The sequence below is a fragment of the Mus musculus genome, chromosome 13, assembly GCF_000001635.26.
Source record: "Mus musculus strain C57BL/6J chromosome 13, GRCm38.p6 C57BL/6J".
NCBI lineage: Eukaryota > Metazoa > Chordata > Mammalia > Rodentia > Muridae > Mus > Mus musculus.
The window spans coordinates 41,043,845-41,060,597 of NC_000079.6; the positions used below are offsets into that span (position 1 = coordinate 41,043,845).

General features: G+C 43.2%; 1 protein-coding gene across 9 annotated transcripts in view; it reads right to left on the bottom strand.

Moving 5' to 3' along the window:
- The window catches only part of Mak (male germ cell-associated kinase), a 54,700-nt gene that overhangs the window by 18,838 nt on the left and 19,109 nt on the right, over window positions 1–16,753 (bottom strand). For 8 of the 9 annotated variants that reach the window (XM_006516873.3, XM_006516872.3, XM_006516871.3 and 5 more), the window contains 7 exons: window positions 12,759–12,813; window positions 11,850–11,971; window positions 9,451–9,530; window positions 7,526–7,658; window positions 5,464–5,635; window positions 4,209–4,376; window positions 2,175–2,486 (listed from right to left, as the gene is read on the bottom strand). In XM_006516873.3, coding sequence (XP_006516936.1) covers window positions 2,175–2,486; window positions 4,209–4,376; window positions 5,464–5,635; window positions 7,526–7,658; window positions 9,451–9,530; window positions 11,850–11,971; window positions 12,759–12,813 — 1,042 coding nt within the window. The remainder of the gene's footprint in view (window positions 1–2,174; window positions 2,487–4,208; window positions 4,377–5,463; window positions 5,636–7,525; window positions 7,659–9,450; window positions 9,531–11,849; window positions 11,972–12,758; window positions 12,814–16,753) is intronic. The other variant, NM_001145802.1, reaches the window with a different exon arrangement.

Genomic DNA, 16,753 nt, shown 5'->3' on the forward strand with positions numbered 1-16,753 from the left:
AGCATGGGATGAATAAGAACCAATGCTCTGGATGCACGGAGTCAGCAGAAGATGACGTTTGGCTAAGTGTGGGCCTTCCTCAGCTGGACTGCCCTTTAGCACGAAACTGAATGCGATCCCTGCTGAGCCATGCCAGTACCTTGAATGATCCTGCAAGTTTGGGAAGACCAGGAGGGGAGCAGGCAGATAACAAGTAATGCCTTTGAAATACAAAGCAAACATTTGTACTCTGTGTCAATACTTTATCATAGAACAAGGGCAAAGATTTGGGGGGTTGGTAGCTCATATAAGCCATCATTTCTCATATCTATGACTCCATGTGATGTGGTAGGTAGTCCATGCGAGCACCAGTCAAACCAGTGTCATGGTTTTCATGATACCCCCAACAATGCAATGATCAGAGGCCAGTGGAAGTGGATCAGTGCATAGCTAATAATTTATGAGTGACCAGCATATCAATGCCAATCTAGAAGGTTCTAGCTGCTGCCCAAGATCACCCTGCTTTTTTTCTGTTTATCATGAAGATATAGGAATAAAAACATACAACTAAATAAACCCACAGGTGTCAGGATTGTTAGACCCAGGAGAGAAAGCCAGCGTTCAAGAATTAAAAAATTTGCCAGGTAACAGGAGACCTTTAACCCTTTGAACCTTAGAGATGGAATAGGCAGGTAAAAGCATAGACTATGTGATCTGCGGAGACGTTTATATCAAAACAGACTCAGAAAATTTCATGGCTAGCACACCCATCCCCGTTCTGGAATATGTTGGCTATATAAAGAAAGATGAGGTCTAGATATTAGGTCCCATAACTTGGTGAGTACACCCAGTCTGAACACAGTGGGCAGTTCTTAATAAATATGAACAGTGTTCAGTAACTACGCATTTCCTTTCCTTTCTTTTCCCCTCAGTGTACGCCAGCCTCCAATGGCCTTCTGAAGGGAGGAGAGTGGCCTTTTTGGTTTGGGAAGCCATTCATTCTGCTTTGCCCTCCCTGGTGTGTGCTGTCTGTCTCTCGTTCAGGTAGTATCATCCCGAGTGGCCAGAAGAATTAGGAGGAAAATTAGTGGCCTGTCAGAACAAGTTACTTGCAGAGCATATAACGGAGTTGGGGGCGTTTTACCCAGAGATTGTACAAGGGCTGTTTTGAAATACTTGTAGAGACCACACCCTCCTTTCTGCTACATGTCTTAGAGACCAGATTCTCCTTTCTGTTACACGGCATAGAACCCATACTCTCCCTTCTGTCACATACTATAGAAAGCCACAGTCTCTAATATTCAGAGCTGGATGAAGACTCTTCTGGACCCTGGAGGCCATTCATTTATCCAGCAAATATTAAAAATCCACCCCATGGCAGACACCTTCTAGATTCTGGAGTTATGGTGATAAACCAAACAGATATATTTTTGACTTCTCAGAGCTTGCTCTCCAGTAGAAGGGGGAAATGTTAGGCAAGAGCAAGGTTGGGCTTGGTATTAGTGGGAGTTGGTTTGGGGGGGTCGAGGCATACAAAGATGGGAAGAGTCTTTGGGAATGGATTGGGAAGTAGATGCAGTGTTTGAAAGGAACTGTGTGGGAAAAATTCAAAACCAATCAATAGTCCACCCTGAAAACATACACATAGAGTAACATCCTACAGACTACACAGGTTGAATTGGGGAACGTGTGTGCGTGCGCGCGCGCACACACACACACACCTATAATTAAAGAAAAAGACAAAAGAGCAAGGAGCTTTGAAGGGAGAGAAGTTCCATAAGGAGAAAATAATGTGATAATATAATCTCAAAAAATTTAAATTACATTAAAATAATATTTCCAGTGTGTTTGTGTTTATTATCAGTGAAAACCAGTGTGGAATTTTTGGGAAAATCCTTAGTATTTAGGATTGGTACTCTAGAGTGTCCAATTCCTACTGGGAATTCTTCAATGACACCTGCGGCATACGGATGTTACTCCTTTATTCTGGAAGTTTCTGCTCATCATCTTAAAATATTACCTCATCTCTTACCAAACCAACGTCAACCAAAGAAAGCAGGGGCTTTGACCTGGGACAAGCGCCACACAGACTCCATTGTTAGACCTGCACCGGCAACCTGATGGGCGAGTCTCGGCCACTACTTACCCAGAGTGCACCAGTCCGTGTCATCTAAAGCATCGGCTTGGCTACTCACCACTGGGATGGTTTTGATGATACTTGGAAACATGGTTTGTGGTGGTTTCTGGTGACCCTGCTGCTTTGGGGGTGGGTGAGTCACTGTGTTCTGTGGTGGCTGAATGGTCTGCAGTGGTTGGTGGCCCTGTTTTGGCTGGGGCTGCCCGGCAGGCTGATCAAGTATGTTTGGCAAAGGCTTAGGATCCCGTTCAGAGGAAGATGGCTTTGGCTCCAGAGGCTGCAGCTGCTTGTGTAAAGTCTGTTTTGTATCCAGATGGTGTGCAGAAGAGCCCAGTACCTGACCGACTTGGAAATATGGGTGTTTCAGTGCCTGGAAAAGTATGGAAACACCATACAGAAGGTCACCTTACGTTAATGCGTAGCTAATCAGAACGTTTCCAAGTTGAAATTGTGTGCATCCTTAATATAGGGCAAACCGATCACTATTATCAGTGGTCTTCTTGATGGGGAGTTCTGGGTATTGAACCTGTGGCCTCAGTCATGCTAACCTGCATTGACAAGTGCCAAGCATGTAGGATCTCTGTAGGATACCAGGTTGTACAAAGCTGAGGACCTGTGGGCAGAAGACAAACTTCCCAGGAGAAAGTCTGAGAATGAAGTACACATAAAAGAAGCACTCGGCTAAATCCAGTCGTGCACTGTCTCTGGGTTTTGTCTCATCCTTTTTTGAAATAAACTAACTTGTAATATTGCTACAGGCAAGGTGAACAAATGGAGATTTTTTTTTTCTCTAGCCAAATTATAACAACTCCATGTGGGTTCTAGGGCTTGACCTTGGGGGCATCCCCAAGTACCCTAAGCTTGCTGAGCCATCTCACTGGCCCCTTATGCTGCTTCATGGCTACAGTTTCCTCATCATGATATAAAGTCTTTATACATGCTGTTGGTTTTAATGATTTAGTTCTTAAGTAGCTATGCAGAGTCTCTTGTGATTTCTTCCTATGCCAGGACTGTTGCTGTGGTGATTTTAATACCTCTCAGGGTAACTGCTCCCCAATCTCTGCTCTCTGGTTACCTGTTTGTGTTCAAATATGCCTGGATTCATTTTTCTCTTTTGTTTCTTGTAGCTGGTCTTTTTTATGGTTGTTGTTTGTGTGTGTGTGGGTTTTTTTTTTTTTTTTTACTTTATTTGGTTTTGGTTTTTTAAAACAGGGTTTCTCTGGGTAGCCTTGCCTGTCCTGGAATTCACTCTGTAGACCAGGTTGGCCTCAAACTCACAAAGATTGGCCTCCCAAGTGCTAGGACTAAAGGTGTCCACCACTGCTGCCTGGTGTGTAGCTGGTCTTTAGAAAACACATATGCTATTTTATTTTAAATGAGGGGGGTTAAGTTTTACGTGGAATTTATATTAAATGTAAATAATATAACACAATTTATCATCGTTGTTTGTTTGTTAAGCCTCTGGCAAACAGAGGGATAGCATTTTAAAGACTACAAAGTTCCACAATGCTACCCTCTTGTGGGAGTCAGAGGATAAACTCTTACTGAAGTCTGAATTTCCTGATTCTTGTCCCAGGGAACAAGAATCTTAGCCCTCAACCAAAGAAGTCTACTATATGCCACCCAGACCAAGCGCGTGCCAGTCTGGAGGCATTACCCTTAGTGGTTGCGTCTTCTCTGGCTCGTTGAGGGCATATGACACCATTATGCAGTGACTCTGTTTGCAATATGCCTCACTCTTGCTTGTTGCACATAGTGGGTGTCTTGGGCTTAGCACTTACTGATCTTGGAAAACATTGGTTGAGAATTGATGTCTTTGTAGAATTGCAAAACTTTGCAAATGTAAAGGTCGGAGAGATGGCTCAGTGGTTAAGGGCACTGGCTGGTCTTGTTGAAGACCTGGGCTTGGTTTCTGGGCTCTACATGGTGGCTCACAATCACCTATGCTTCCAATTCCAGGGGGATCTGATGCCATCTACTAGCTTGCTGGGTTCCTGTACACGCGTGGCGCACATCCATACTTAGGCACATAAATAATTTGTAAAAAACGCTCACAAATTTAACACGCTGCCCCCGGGGTGAGCCGCCTGACCTGGCTTGCTGTTGGTCGCTTCTTTGGATCCCAGTTCAGCATCTCTGTCATGAGCTGGATGGCCTCGCTACTGGCATTGGGAATGAGAGTTTTTAGGTTGATGGGAATGCACTGGGGAAAGCGGAAGTTCATGGAGGATGCAAGCTGGTATCCTTCCGGCCAGTCACTCTGTTAAAGGACAGATACAGAGAGAAAGCTGGTTTTTGTAATTGATGTAATAACTCAGGAATGACACAGATTCATGTGGGAAAACTTCAATGTTGAGTCAGGAATAAATGTGAAGTACCAGGCACCTTAGAGGAAGGACATGAATCTGAGAGGGGAGAAAAACCAAATAGCATAGCTATAAATTTCTATAAATTTCCTTTTTTTTTTTTTTTTTTTTTGGTTTTTCGAGACAGGGTTTCTCTGTATAGCCGTGGCTGTCCTGGAACTCACTTTGTAGACCAGGCTGGCCTCGAACTCAGAAATCCGCCTGCCTCTGCCTCCCAAGTGCTGGGATTAAAGGCATGGGTCACCACTGCCTGGCCTATGTAAATTTCAAAAAGCAAACTCCTTCTGGCTTTCAGTCTCAGTGGCACCGTGGTGACAATAAGGACAAAGGATTTCCAAAGAGACTGCTTTCTGTGAAGATTCCCACGACACATCAGAGCAAGTCCAACATTAAAACATTTGTGGGAAGAAAAGGAGAGTCAGCTTCATGCTTCAACATCCACCTTCTCCTGCCAGCTGTAAGGCAGGCTTAGTTACACAGCTGTGCTTAGTAGCTGCATCTTAGAAGGTACGGTCTACCCCACAGGTAATGGCCATGAGGAGGTTCTTAGAATTTAGGAGAGCAACTATCACAGCAGAGATATAAATGGAAAAAAAGCTAAGAAAAAAAATAAATAAGGTCTAAGGCCCCAGGGGTTAATGAAAGGGACAGAGGGCATTCACAGAGCAAGCAGGAAAGTCTGGAATCACAGACATCAGCCCAAACTTAAACTCGAGGCGGACTGTCCCCTTAAATGTTTTTTTAAAGGACAAGCAAACACCTCTCCCCCTTTGAATCTGGCTGGGGTGCAGACTCGTTGCAGTCTTTATTGCTCCCCAATAAAAATGTAATGTTTGTAAGAAAACCGGTAAAGTATAAAGGTATTTGAAACTGAAAATATCACACACCTTTGCTAAAGTAAGAAATAAAAAATGTAAAAAGCAAAATAGCAAGTGAGGGACCACTCGGAGAAGCCAGGCTACTGGGCCCCAGGGCACTTACCTTCTTGGGAGTCCCTAACACTTGGCAGATTTTAAAGATCTCATCAACTTCACTTGTCCCTGGGAAAAGCGGCCTAAATGTATATAACTCGGCCATTATACTTCCCACGGCCCACACGTCAATGGGAGAGCTGTACACCGAAGACCTTAGTAAGACTTCAGGAGCCCGGTACCTGTGAAAGCAGAAAACAGTATAGAAAACGCTGTTCTGAGTGTGACATTACATGGCAATGGACAGCCGGAGTCAAGTGTTGGCCCACAGCTTCCAAGCAAGACCCAAGGACAAAGCACCTTCTGTCTACCAGGGACGCTGGGTGAGACACCTATTTCCTGACCGCAGTTAGTGGTGCTGGCTAGAAATGTAGAGAAAATGTCCGTGTGGCTTGAGGTAGGTCTTCATATGGATAGTCGGGAAGGTAAGTGCCCTCTGAAATAGTTGTCAGAAAGAGCCACGGACAAAGCCATCAGGTGTGTGAATGTATCCACATGCAGGTTAGGAAAGGAAAGATGGAGAGATTGTCCTTGTGCATGGGGTTTTTAACAAATCACATGGAAAATGTCCATGCTATCATTACACTTCCTCACATGGATACTACTATTTTTAATTTACAAGAGCAAAGGCAAACAGCCCCTGCAACAGCCCTGCCCCCAACCCTCACTGATGTCCTCCTACTAAACAGTTGTTTTACTGAGTCTGGCACACCAGCTCAAGCCATCTTCCTAAATATGACACAATTCCACTCTGTGTGTGTGTGTGTGTGTGTGTGTGTGTGTGTGTGTATTTCCGAGATAGGGTTCCTCCGTGTAGCTCTGGCTGCCCTGGAACTCACTGTGTAGACCAGGCTGACCTCATGTACATATAGTGTTATCTGCATTCACTAACTTTCCAAATGCATACACTGCCTGGGACCCTGCTGTGTTCTGGTCTGCACGATGCCAGCAATGATGGCCACTTGTGCTAGACAAATGCCAGTGAGTATTTTGTATATATTCATTGGCTTCTCTTGAGAAGCAGAAAAGTATGTTTTTTTTTTAAACTAATATATTTTGTTTGCTTTTGAAGACTATTGTTGGAATATTTCCTTCAAAAAACAGTATTCCTAATTTCAAGGCTACTGTTACAAAGCATCACAACTTGAGGTGGTGCAGGCCCTCAATCCCAGCATTGGGGAGGCAGAGGGAGGCAGATCTCTGATTTGCAGCCAGTCTGTCTGCTCTACCTAGTGAGTTCCAGGTCAGCCAGGGCTGCACAGAAACCCTGTTTCTGGATATTTGTCTGTCTATCTCTCTCTCTATCTATTTATCTCCCTTCTCCCTTTCTCTCCTCACTGATCCCAACATCCTATCTCTTCTCCATATATTATTTTGCTTATAATAATATATCACCATAAGATGTATGTATATACTTGATTTTACACATATACATACAGAAAAATGCACTTAAGCCCACAACTTGCTAAACTTTCCACAAATAGGACACAATCATAGGTCCAACAACCAGATCAAGAAACGCATGCTACGGGTACCTCAAAGGCTCATTCCATCACCACTGTGACATAAACTCACAGCTTTCCCTAGCCTTGCACTTTATACACATGACTGCTTTCAGTAGAAGGACTTTTTCAGTGTGGCCTCTCACTCTCAGCATGACCTCTGAGAAGTACCATGGTGCTGTATGCCATGGTAGACTGTCCCTTTAGCCCTCCCTTGGGTGGGATGCCCTAAGGGCAATTGGGACTGTGACATCGATTTTGGTAACTCATACCACCTAGCTTATTTGTGCCTTGGCTCTCATGGGGCAGAGACTTCTCTCTGCTTTGTTCATGGCCTTGTGTTTCTAATGCCTACCCTAATGTTTAGCACATAGTAGGTCTTCAGTGTTATTGGAAGGTTGAGTGAATTATTTTTCCTTCTTTTGTTTCGTTAGTAGAATTCTTCACTAGCCAATTCTTCCCTCTCTGCAAAGAATATAAAATGTCTGCATTTTTTTAAATACCCAATATGGACTCTCTGGAAAGATAATTAACTGGTTCAACATAGGAAAACTTTGACATAAATGTTACCATCTGGTAGACACATAGTCAGTATATGGTGGCTGTGATCTTAATTCTCTTGCAAGTCCAAAATCAGCAATCTTCACCAGCTCTGGGCCCATGCAGAGCAAGTTCTCAGGTTTCATGTCCCTGTGAAAAAAGCCTGTGCAAGCAAGAGAGGAAACCATGCTAAATAATCATGTTTATTATCATCATCGTGTGACTCATTGCTTTATAGAAATATAACTAAGTCCTCCTATTAGCAGCACAGGGCTACGGGAGGAAACACTTTCTGGGGAAGAAGGAAAGAGGTGAGGGAACTTGCTTGCAAAATAATTTAGGAGAAGGTTCACATGACGTGTAAGATCACTAAAAATAACTGCTCATTTGACTTGTATTTTTAATTTTTGACTTCAGCAGGTGTGTACAAGGAATAGATACTGACACACTGTGACTGTCCCCTGGAATTTCTACAACCATATGGAATTTGGATGTATTGTTATCACCACTGTGTGACAGACACGAAGGAAGAGACTCAGATAGAAGCTTGGCTTCGGTCAATGTAATTAGTCTCCTTACTGCTATTATACTGTGGCTTAACACGAGATTCCCTGAGGTTAATCACATATTTGAAAAGTTCATTGGACAAAAGAGCTCCATGCATTTGAACTAATCTCCTCATTTATTTAACAGTTCACTTTCCCCTGGTGGCTAAGTCTTTGAAAAAGCCAATAATGAAAGTGCTCATTATTACTGAGTCTATATAAAATAGATGGTCGGTTACAGAGGCTAGTGGGCGGCCCAGCAGGAATGGGGCAGGATTCAGGAAACCACGAAGCCTTTCCTTGTGAGTCAGCTTTAAGGGGCTTCTTCCCTGAAGTGGGCTCAGGCACTGGCTTCTGAAGACCCCGCCAGGGAGAAGAACTTTAGTTTGTACCAAAGGTCTTTTGTGGAGGTCTGAGACCCAGCCCTCTGGGTGTCAACATTTTTAACCATTGCGTACCTAGGTGCAGCAATACCATGACACAAACCTGCAAACCTTTCCCACTAAATACCCAAATGGCCAGTGATTCTAACCAGACATTCAATAACACCAAATGTTTCAGATGTCTGAGCTAATAATTATCTTCACTTGATGGATATACAAAATCACATAAAATAAACCAGTAAGAGACTCATAGACAACAAACACCAGCTTCCACTCTACTCAGAGAATAGATGTGCAAACGCTAAGGACAACTGTAAGACAGCACACAGAGGCACTACACATTATTTAAATCCCTGTGAGCAGACATGCTTGATCAAAGGCTTCTAATCCTTTCCAAAAGAAGTTTGAAGGGGAGACTGTCATTGAGAGAACAGAAAGGAAACAGGTCCAGAGGGGAAGCCTGGTCCAGAAAGCATCCTGCACACAGCCAAAAAAAAAAAAAAAAAAAAAAAAAAAAATCACAGCACCTTCTGCACAGAACAGCAGAATGCCGCAGAACAACAAAATCAGCTGTAACCTGAAACACCACTCCCTCTTCCAGCAGCACGAAAGTGCCAGCAACACTCAAGGTTTCTCCAAGATGGGGTCCCCTGCACCCCGGCATCATTACCACCATGGCTGCTGCTCTCTGTGCCATGCATCTGAGAAAATTGGTTACTTTCAACCTATTTCTAGAAAGAGAATTCGTTCCCTAACCTGCAGAAACCCTCACAAGTCAGACTTTTGTTTTTTGGGTTTTTTGTTAATGTTTCTCTAGTTGACTTTAGGGGAGGGTATGAGACTGGTGACCAGACTTCTAAAAGGTCTGTTACAGATAATAGATATCTATGTACAATTATAAAAAAGTATACTGTTTAGATGACAAAGTCAGTCATAACTCAGCAGGAGACACAGTATTATTACTATGTGTGGTCTTGATGATACCCTATGGACATAGACAGGAAAATGAGACTGCCAAGAAACTCACCGTGTTTATGGATAAATGCCAGCCCCTGTAGTATCTGATACATAATATTTCTGATGACTGACTCAGGGAACAGTTTGTTTCTGGAAGAAATGAATAGTCTGTTAACCAAGCAAAGCTGAAGAAGGCCGATACTCCTGGTGCCCTGGTGGCTTCTATTGGCTAAATAACGAATAGAGTTGCAGTGCTAACTGCTGCAGGTTTAAAGGTGAAAATACTGATTTTCGTTGTTGTTTTGATGTTTCAGAAAAAAATCTCAAATCCAACAGCCAGTGCCTTATACAAATATTCAGGAGTTAAAAATCTACGCTGTCCCAGTAAGAGCAAAATACCCTGGGAGAACTACCAAGATCAATACACAGCTACTCAGGATTTGAGAATAAGACCTGCATGTTTTAGGTCCTTGTTGTTTTAAGACAGGGTCTTGCTGTATAGCTCAGGCTGGCCTTGAACTTACTACTTTCTTGTCTCAGCCTCCCCAGTGTTGGGATCCCAAGCTTGTACTACTATGGCCCGGCATGCTCCAGTTCCACACTAAATATTGATACAATCCAATAAAAATACAGTTAAGAGCTACACATGAGAGCCATGTTTAATTTTGCCAGCAGCTACATTTAACAAAAAGCAAAGGAAACAGGAAACATTAAACTTACTTAATTTTTTTATTTTTAAGTTTACCTTGACTGTGGTATAAAACTATCAAAAGTACATATTTATATAAATATAAAATATACAAATGCATATAATGTGATGTGTGATAATATCATGTATGTATGCACTATATAATGATTAAATCAAGTTAAGTATTTATGTTCCAAACACTTATCATTTCTTTATGGTAAAAATTTCAAAATCCTTTCTTCTATGCTTCAACCTAGGCAATTTGTGATTCTTACCTATAACCATCTATTATTACACCATAGAAACTCCAGAACGTTTTACTTCTTAGAACCTATTTTTGGGTCTTTCCCGTCTCTATCTTTCCACTTAGTTTTTAAAAAATGCACTAATTTCAACATACAATCAATGTGAGATCTGGACTTATGTAGCCCAGGGTACCTTTAAAGGTGCTACATAGCTGAAGATGACTCTGTCTTTGGGTCTTTCTTCCTCCACTTCCCAAGTGCTAGGATCACAGGTGTGAAGTTAACATGCCTGACTAATATAAAATCAATTATATTTTTTCGTACTAAGTTTACAAAACTTGGTGTACTATTTAATTTGTATCATAGCACAGTTTATTTTGTAATTGTAAGGGCTCAAAAGTCATATGAGGTGCTGGCGAGATGGCTCAGCGGGTAAGAGCACTGACTGCTCTTCCAGAGGTCCTGAGTTCAAATCCCAGCAACCACATGGTGGCTCACAACCATCCGTAATGAGATCTGACACCCTCTTCTGGTGTGTCTGAAGACAGCTACAGTGTACTTATGTATAATAATAAATAAATCTTTAAAAATAAAGTCATATGAGGCCAGCGGCTACTACCTTAGATGTGGCACTTAGATAATGCCCTTGGTAAGTCCTGATGATGATAAATTAAGGGTACAAAAGTTAATTTGTCAGGCCACCAACTAAAATGATCTATGCCTGAATATTAAAGTGAGGGTTTCCTGTCAGCTGGTTAAATTAAGTTTTATGACTCATGCATCTCTGATGACTTCATCAGGTAGCTTGTGGCCAGCAGGGTGGACTTATGTGGGTTTTACTTGCAGAGGCCAGAGGTCAGTGTTAGGTGTCTCCATCCATTGCTCTCTGCCTTGTTTCACTGAGTCAGGAGATCGCTCGTTGGCCAGACTGTTGGACAAATGAGGTCCAGAGGCCCGTCTGTCTCCCTCCCCCATGTCAGAGTTATCGCCATCCACCTGCCTTTCCTATGTGGTTCCTGATCTCCCTCCCCCATGTCAGAGTTATCGCCATCCACCTGCCTTTCCTATGCGGTTCCTGAGGACCAGAGCTTGGCTTCTCATAGCCACTTAGCTGTTTTCCCAGCTCCTGGCTTGTCTCTTCTTGAGAGCTATTCTATTCCTTTCTTCATTTATTCACAACTCTTTATAAGATGCTTGAAAGGGCAATAAAGACAAGGTCCTCAGCTTTGCCTACAGTCAGCTCTATTCTTGAGCATGAGGCTGCTGATTCATGATAAAGGGGAGGGGTGATTGGACGTTTGTATGATGCCTTCGCGTTTGCTGCCGAGGAATTGCAGTGCACTGGAGAGTGGGAGCGATGTCATAGCTGGTCCTTCAGTGTCGAATGCTACGATTTGATGAGATGACAGCATCAGCCCAATTAAATCTACCTCTTCAAGTTATAAATCAGCTCACCATCAAGGGCAAGGCACCGAAAGGGACTCATGGGGAAGAAACGGCAGGGAAAATAATAGTTTTCGTAAAATAAAGACGTACCTGTCTTTCATTAGCTGATAGAGGTTTTCTTTCATATATTCAAATACAAAATAAAGATGGTCATTCTCTCTGATAACTTCTTTTAGTTTAATCACATTGGCGTGATTGAGTTTTTTCAGGGACTGTAAAACAGGACAGCAGTATAATTCTTAAAGGACAGTTAAAGACCTTATTGATGCTAGGTACCTTGGGTACCTGTCTATTTCTTTTAGATTCATAAATACATACGTGTTAAGATCTATGTAAATTTAAAAAGATCTTGGGGCATTCATTTAAAGCAAACAGTAAATGTTTTAAGCCATGAATGTTAAGTGGAAAGGGGGACCAAGCAACAGCAGCTGCTAGTCGGTCCCTTTCCCATTTCTAAGGCAAGTCTAACGTTTTCTTCCTGACTTACCCATGTCAGGCACCAGGCAAAATATCTAAAAATCTCACCCAAGTCACACAGCGTAAAACACAAGGCAGCGTATGCCATGACTTAAATGTGTGCTTTTGCGTTGAGAGTGAGAGTTTTGAAGTCATCTTTAAGTAGAAGAAAGCCTGGTTTTCTGTTCCCCTCTAACACAGGAGTGAGGGCTTCAGGAATGGAAAGGAAAGGAGTGGCTGCAGTTATCTGTAGGATGCATTGCAAAGAGTCTAGGACAGCGATTCTCAACCATGGGTCACAACCCCTTTCAGGGCTGGCCTATCAGATACCCTACATATCAGATATTTAGATTATGATTCACAACAGTAGCAAAATGACAGTTATGAAGTAGCAATGAAGCAATTTTACGGTTGGGGGTCATCACAGCGTGAGGAACGGTGTTAAAGGGGCTGCAGTGTCAGGAAGCTTAAGAACCACTGTTCTAGAATGATCTTGGTGGCTGCGCTCAGAGACGGTGTGCTGCTGGGGCCTTGCCTCTTTACCTTAACTTCTCGCAAGTTCATACACTCATCCCAAGAATAGAACTTTCTCTTCATCCTGAAATAGACGAGGGGACATTTAGTGTTTGGGACTGAAGGCTGAAAGAAATGAACTTCACAACCTCTGGTGCTCCTGAGTGTGGCTTCGCTTTCGGGAACATTCTTCCTCCCGGAAGGGAATACTCTTCTCTCTGCTCCCATCTCATGGCGCCAGGTCTGGCCCACCATCCTGCTTCGACACCATCATGACGGCCCCGGGCTTCCTTTCTGAATGATTTCCTAACCAATTTTAGTCAGTTTAATTGCGATTTTTTTTTTAAAGTGTGAGTTTCCCTCGCATGTTCCCTTTCTTTTTGTAGCGTAAGAGATAAACACCAACAGTACACCTCAGAGCTGGAGTAGAGCGAGAGCTACAAAGTTTGGTAGCAAACTCAGTTGAAGGATTTGACCTGACAACTTTACATGACTACTGCAGCTTTGGGTAAGAGACCAGAAAGTAATTTAAATCAGGGAAAGAAACAAAAACAAAACAAACCATGAGTGATCCAAATTTGGACAGAGAGGTCTTTTTCCTTTTCCTTTTCCTTTCCCCCTTTCCCTCTTTCCCCCCTCCTCTTTCTTTTCCACCCTCCTCTTTTTCTTTTCCCCCCTCCTCTTTTCCCCCTTTCCCTTCCCTCTCCTCTTCTCCCTGTGCGGTCAGGGTGGTGGGTAGGGTCTGACCCCACAACCTTTCACATTTTGCTCTTTATTTACCTTCTCCCCATTAGAGAGAGCAGAACTCTGTTTAGCATGATAAGGTCATTCATTCTACTCTGCATACAGCAGATAGGCTGTAATTTTTGTGTGAATGGATTTTTAGCTATCAAAAGGAACAGGGGACAAGAACAGCTCTGTGCTAGGCAAGGAGGTGTCTGCCAGCACTTGGAACAGAGGTGGGCAGAGCTCTGTGAGTCTGAGGACAGCCTGGTCTACATAGTGAGTTCCAGACAGCCAGGGCTACATAGTGAGACCTTGTCTCAAAACAAAACAACCTTCCCCCATACCAGACCAGACAAGACCAGACCAAACCAAACTAAACCACCCTGCGATGTCCTTGATCATATTTATTAGTCTGACTCTGTGATAGTTGGTCTTCACAGTCAACTGCATTTAGAACCACCAAGAAAACACACCTTCAAGTATGTGTATATGAGGATGTTTCCAGAAGGGTTTAATTGAAGAGGGGAAAACACATCTAGAATGTGGGTGGCCCCAACACATAGGCTGGGATCCTGGGCTGAATACAAAGAAAATAAAAATAAACTGAGCACCAAAATTCATCTCACTCTACGTCATAATAGCCGAGGTATTAATGTCTAGCCCGTCATCACCATACCTTCCCCGCTATGACGGACTGAATCCCTCCTCCAACCAAGAGGCAAAATAAACCTTCCCTCCCTCAGTTGCCTTTGTCGAGTTTTTTATCACAGAAAAGAGACACTGATACAGTCTACGGATGGTTTGTAGACCACCAGGAAGCTCAGAGTCACGCCATTAACTGGGCTACTTGCTATAAAGCAGGGCAGCATAAAGTTATAGCGCACATATGAGAAATCCGGCATGGGATTGACAGCTAAAGGGAGGTCAAGGTGTGGCTGCACAGCCTGGGCATGGCCTCTCCATGGCTCAAACACCTTTCCATAAAGACATGCTCCTGTACTACAAAAGCATATTGAAAACTTAGAGGCTGATAGGGAAGCAGGCTACCCGGGCCTGATCTGGGGCACAAGTCCCTTCCGCTCGACTCGAGCCCCAGGCTACCTTGCCAGCAGAGTCTTGCCCAACACCCGCAAGGGCCCACACGGGACTCCCCACGGGACCCTAACACCTCTGGTGAGTGGAACACAGCGCCTGCCCCAATCCAATCGCGCGGAACCTGAGACTGCGGTACATAGGGAAGCAGGCTACCCGGGCTTGATCTGGGGCACAAACCCCTTCCACTCCACTGGAGCCCCGGGCTACCTTGCCAGCTGAGTCGCCTGACACCCGCAAGGGCCCACACAGGATTCCACACGTGATCCTAAGACCTCTAGTGAGTGGAACACAACTTCTGCCAGGAGTCTGGTTCGAACACCAGATATCTGGGTACCTGCCTTGCAAGAAGAGAGCTTGCCTGCAGAGAATACTCTGCCCACTGAAACTAAGGAGAGTGCTACCCTCCAGGTCTGCTTATAGAGGCTAACAGAGTCACCTGAAGAACAAGCTCTTAACAGTGACAACTAAAACAGCTAGCTTCAGAGATTACCAGATGGCGAAAGGCAAACGTAAGAATCCTACTAACAGAAATCAAGACCACTCACCATCATCAGAACGCAGCACTCCCACCCCACCTAGTCCTGGGCACCCCAACACAACCGAAAATCTAGACCCAGATTTAAAAACATTTCTCATGATGATGATAGAGGATATCAAGAAGGACTTTCATAAGTCACTTAAAGAATTACAGGAGAGCACTGCTAAAGAGTTACAGGCCCTTAAAGAAAAGCAGGAAAACACAGCCAAACAGGTAGAAATCATTAAAGAAAAACAGGAAAACACATCCAAACAGGTGATGGAAATGAACAAAACCATACTAGAACTAAAAGGGGAAGTAGACACAATAAAGAAAACCCAAAGCGAGGCAACGCTGGAGATAGAAACCCTAGGAAAGAGATCTGGAACCATAGATGCGAGCATCAGCAACAGAATACAAGAAATGGAAGAGAGAATCTCAGGTGCAGAAGATTCCATAGAGAACATCGACACAACAGTCAAAGAAAATACAAAATGCAAAAGGATCCTAACTCAAAACATCCAGGTAATCCAGGACACAATGAGAAGACCAAACCTACGGATAATAGGAATTGATGAGAATGAAGATTTTCAACTTAAAGGGCCAGCTAATATCTTCAACAAAATAATAGAAGAAAACTTCCAAAACATAAAAAAAGAGATGCCCATGATCATACAAGAAGCCTACAGAACTCCAAATAGACTGGACCAGAAAAGAAATTCCTCCCGACACATAATAATCAGAACAACAAATGCACTAAATAAAGATAGAATATTAAAAGCAGTAAGGGAGAAAGGTCAAGTAACATATAAAGGAAGGCCTATCAGAATTACACCAGACTTTTCACCAGAGACTATGAAAGCCAGAAGAGCCTGGACAGATGTTATACAGACACTAAGAGAACACAAATGCCAGCCCAGGCTACTATACCCGGCCAAACTCTCAATTACCATAGATGGAGAAACCAAAGTATTCCACGACAACACCAAATTCACACAATATCTTTCCACGAATCCAGCCCTTCAAAGGATAATAACAGAAAAGAAGCAATACAAGGATGGAAATCACGCCCTAGAACAACCAAGAAAGTAATCATTCAACAAACCAAAAAGAAGACAGCCACAAGAACAGAATGCCAACTCTAACAACAAAAATAAAAGGGAGCAGCAATTACTTTTCCTTATTATCTCTTAATATCAATGGACTCAATTCCCCAATAAAAAGACATAGACTAACAGACTGGCTACACAAACAGGACCCAACATTCTGCTGCTTATAGGAAACCCATCTCAGGGAAAAAGACAGACACTACCTCAGAGTGAAAGGCTGGAAAACAATTTTCCAAGCAAATGGACTGAAGAAACAAGCTGGAGTAGCCATTTTAATATCGGATAAAATCGACTTCCAACCCAAAGTTATCAAAAAAGACAAGGAGGGACACTTCATACTCATCAAAGGTAAAATCCTCCAAGAGGAACTCTCAATTCTGAATATCTATGCACCAAATGCAAGGGCAGCCACATTCATTAGAGACACTTTAGTAAAGCTCAAAGCATACATTGCACCTCACACAATAATAGTGGGAGACTTCAACACACCACTTTCTTCAAAGGACAGATCGTGGAAACAGAAACTAAACAGGGACACAGTGAAACTAACAGAAGGTATGAAACAAATGGACCTGACA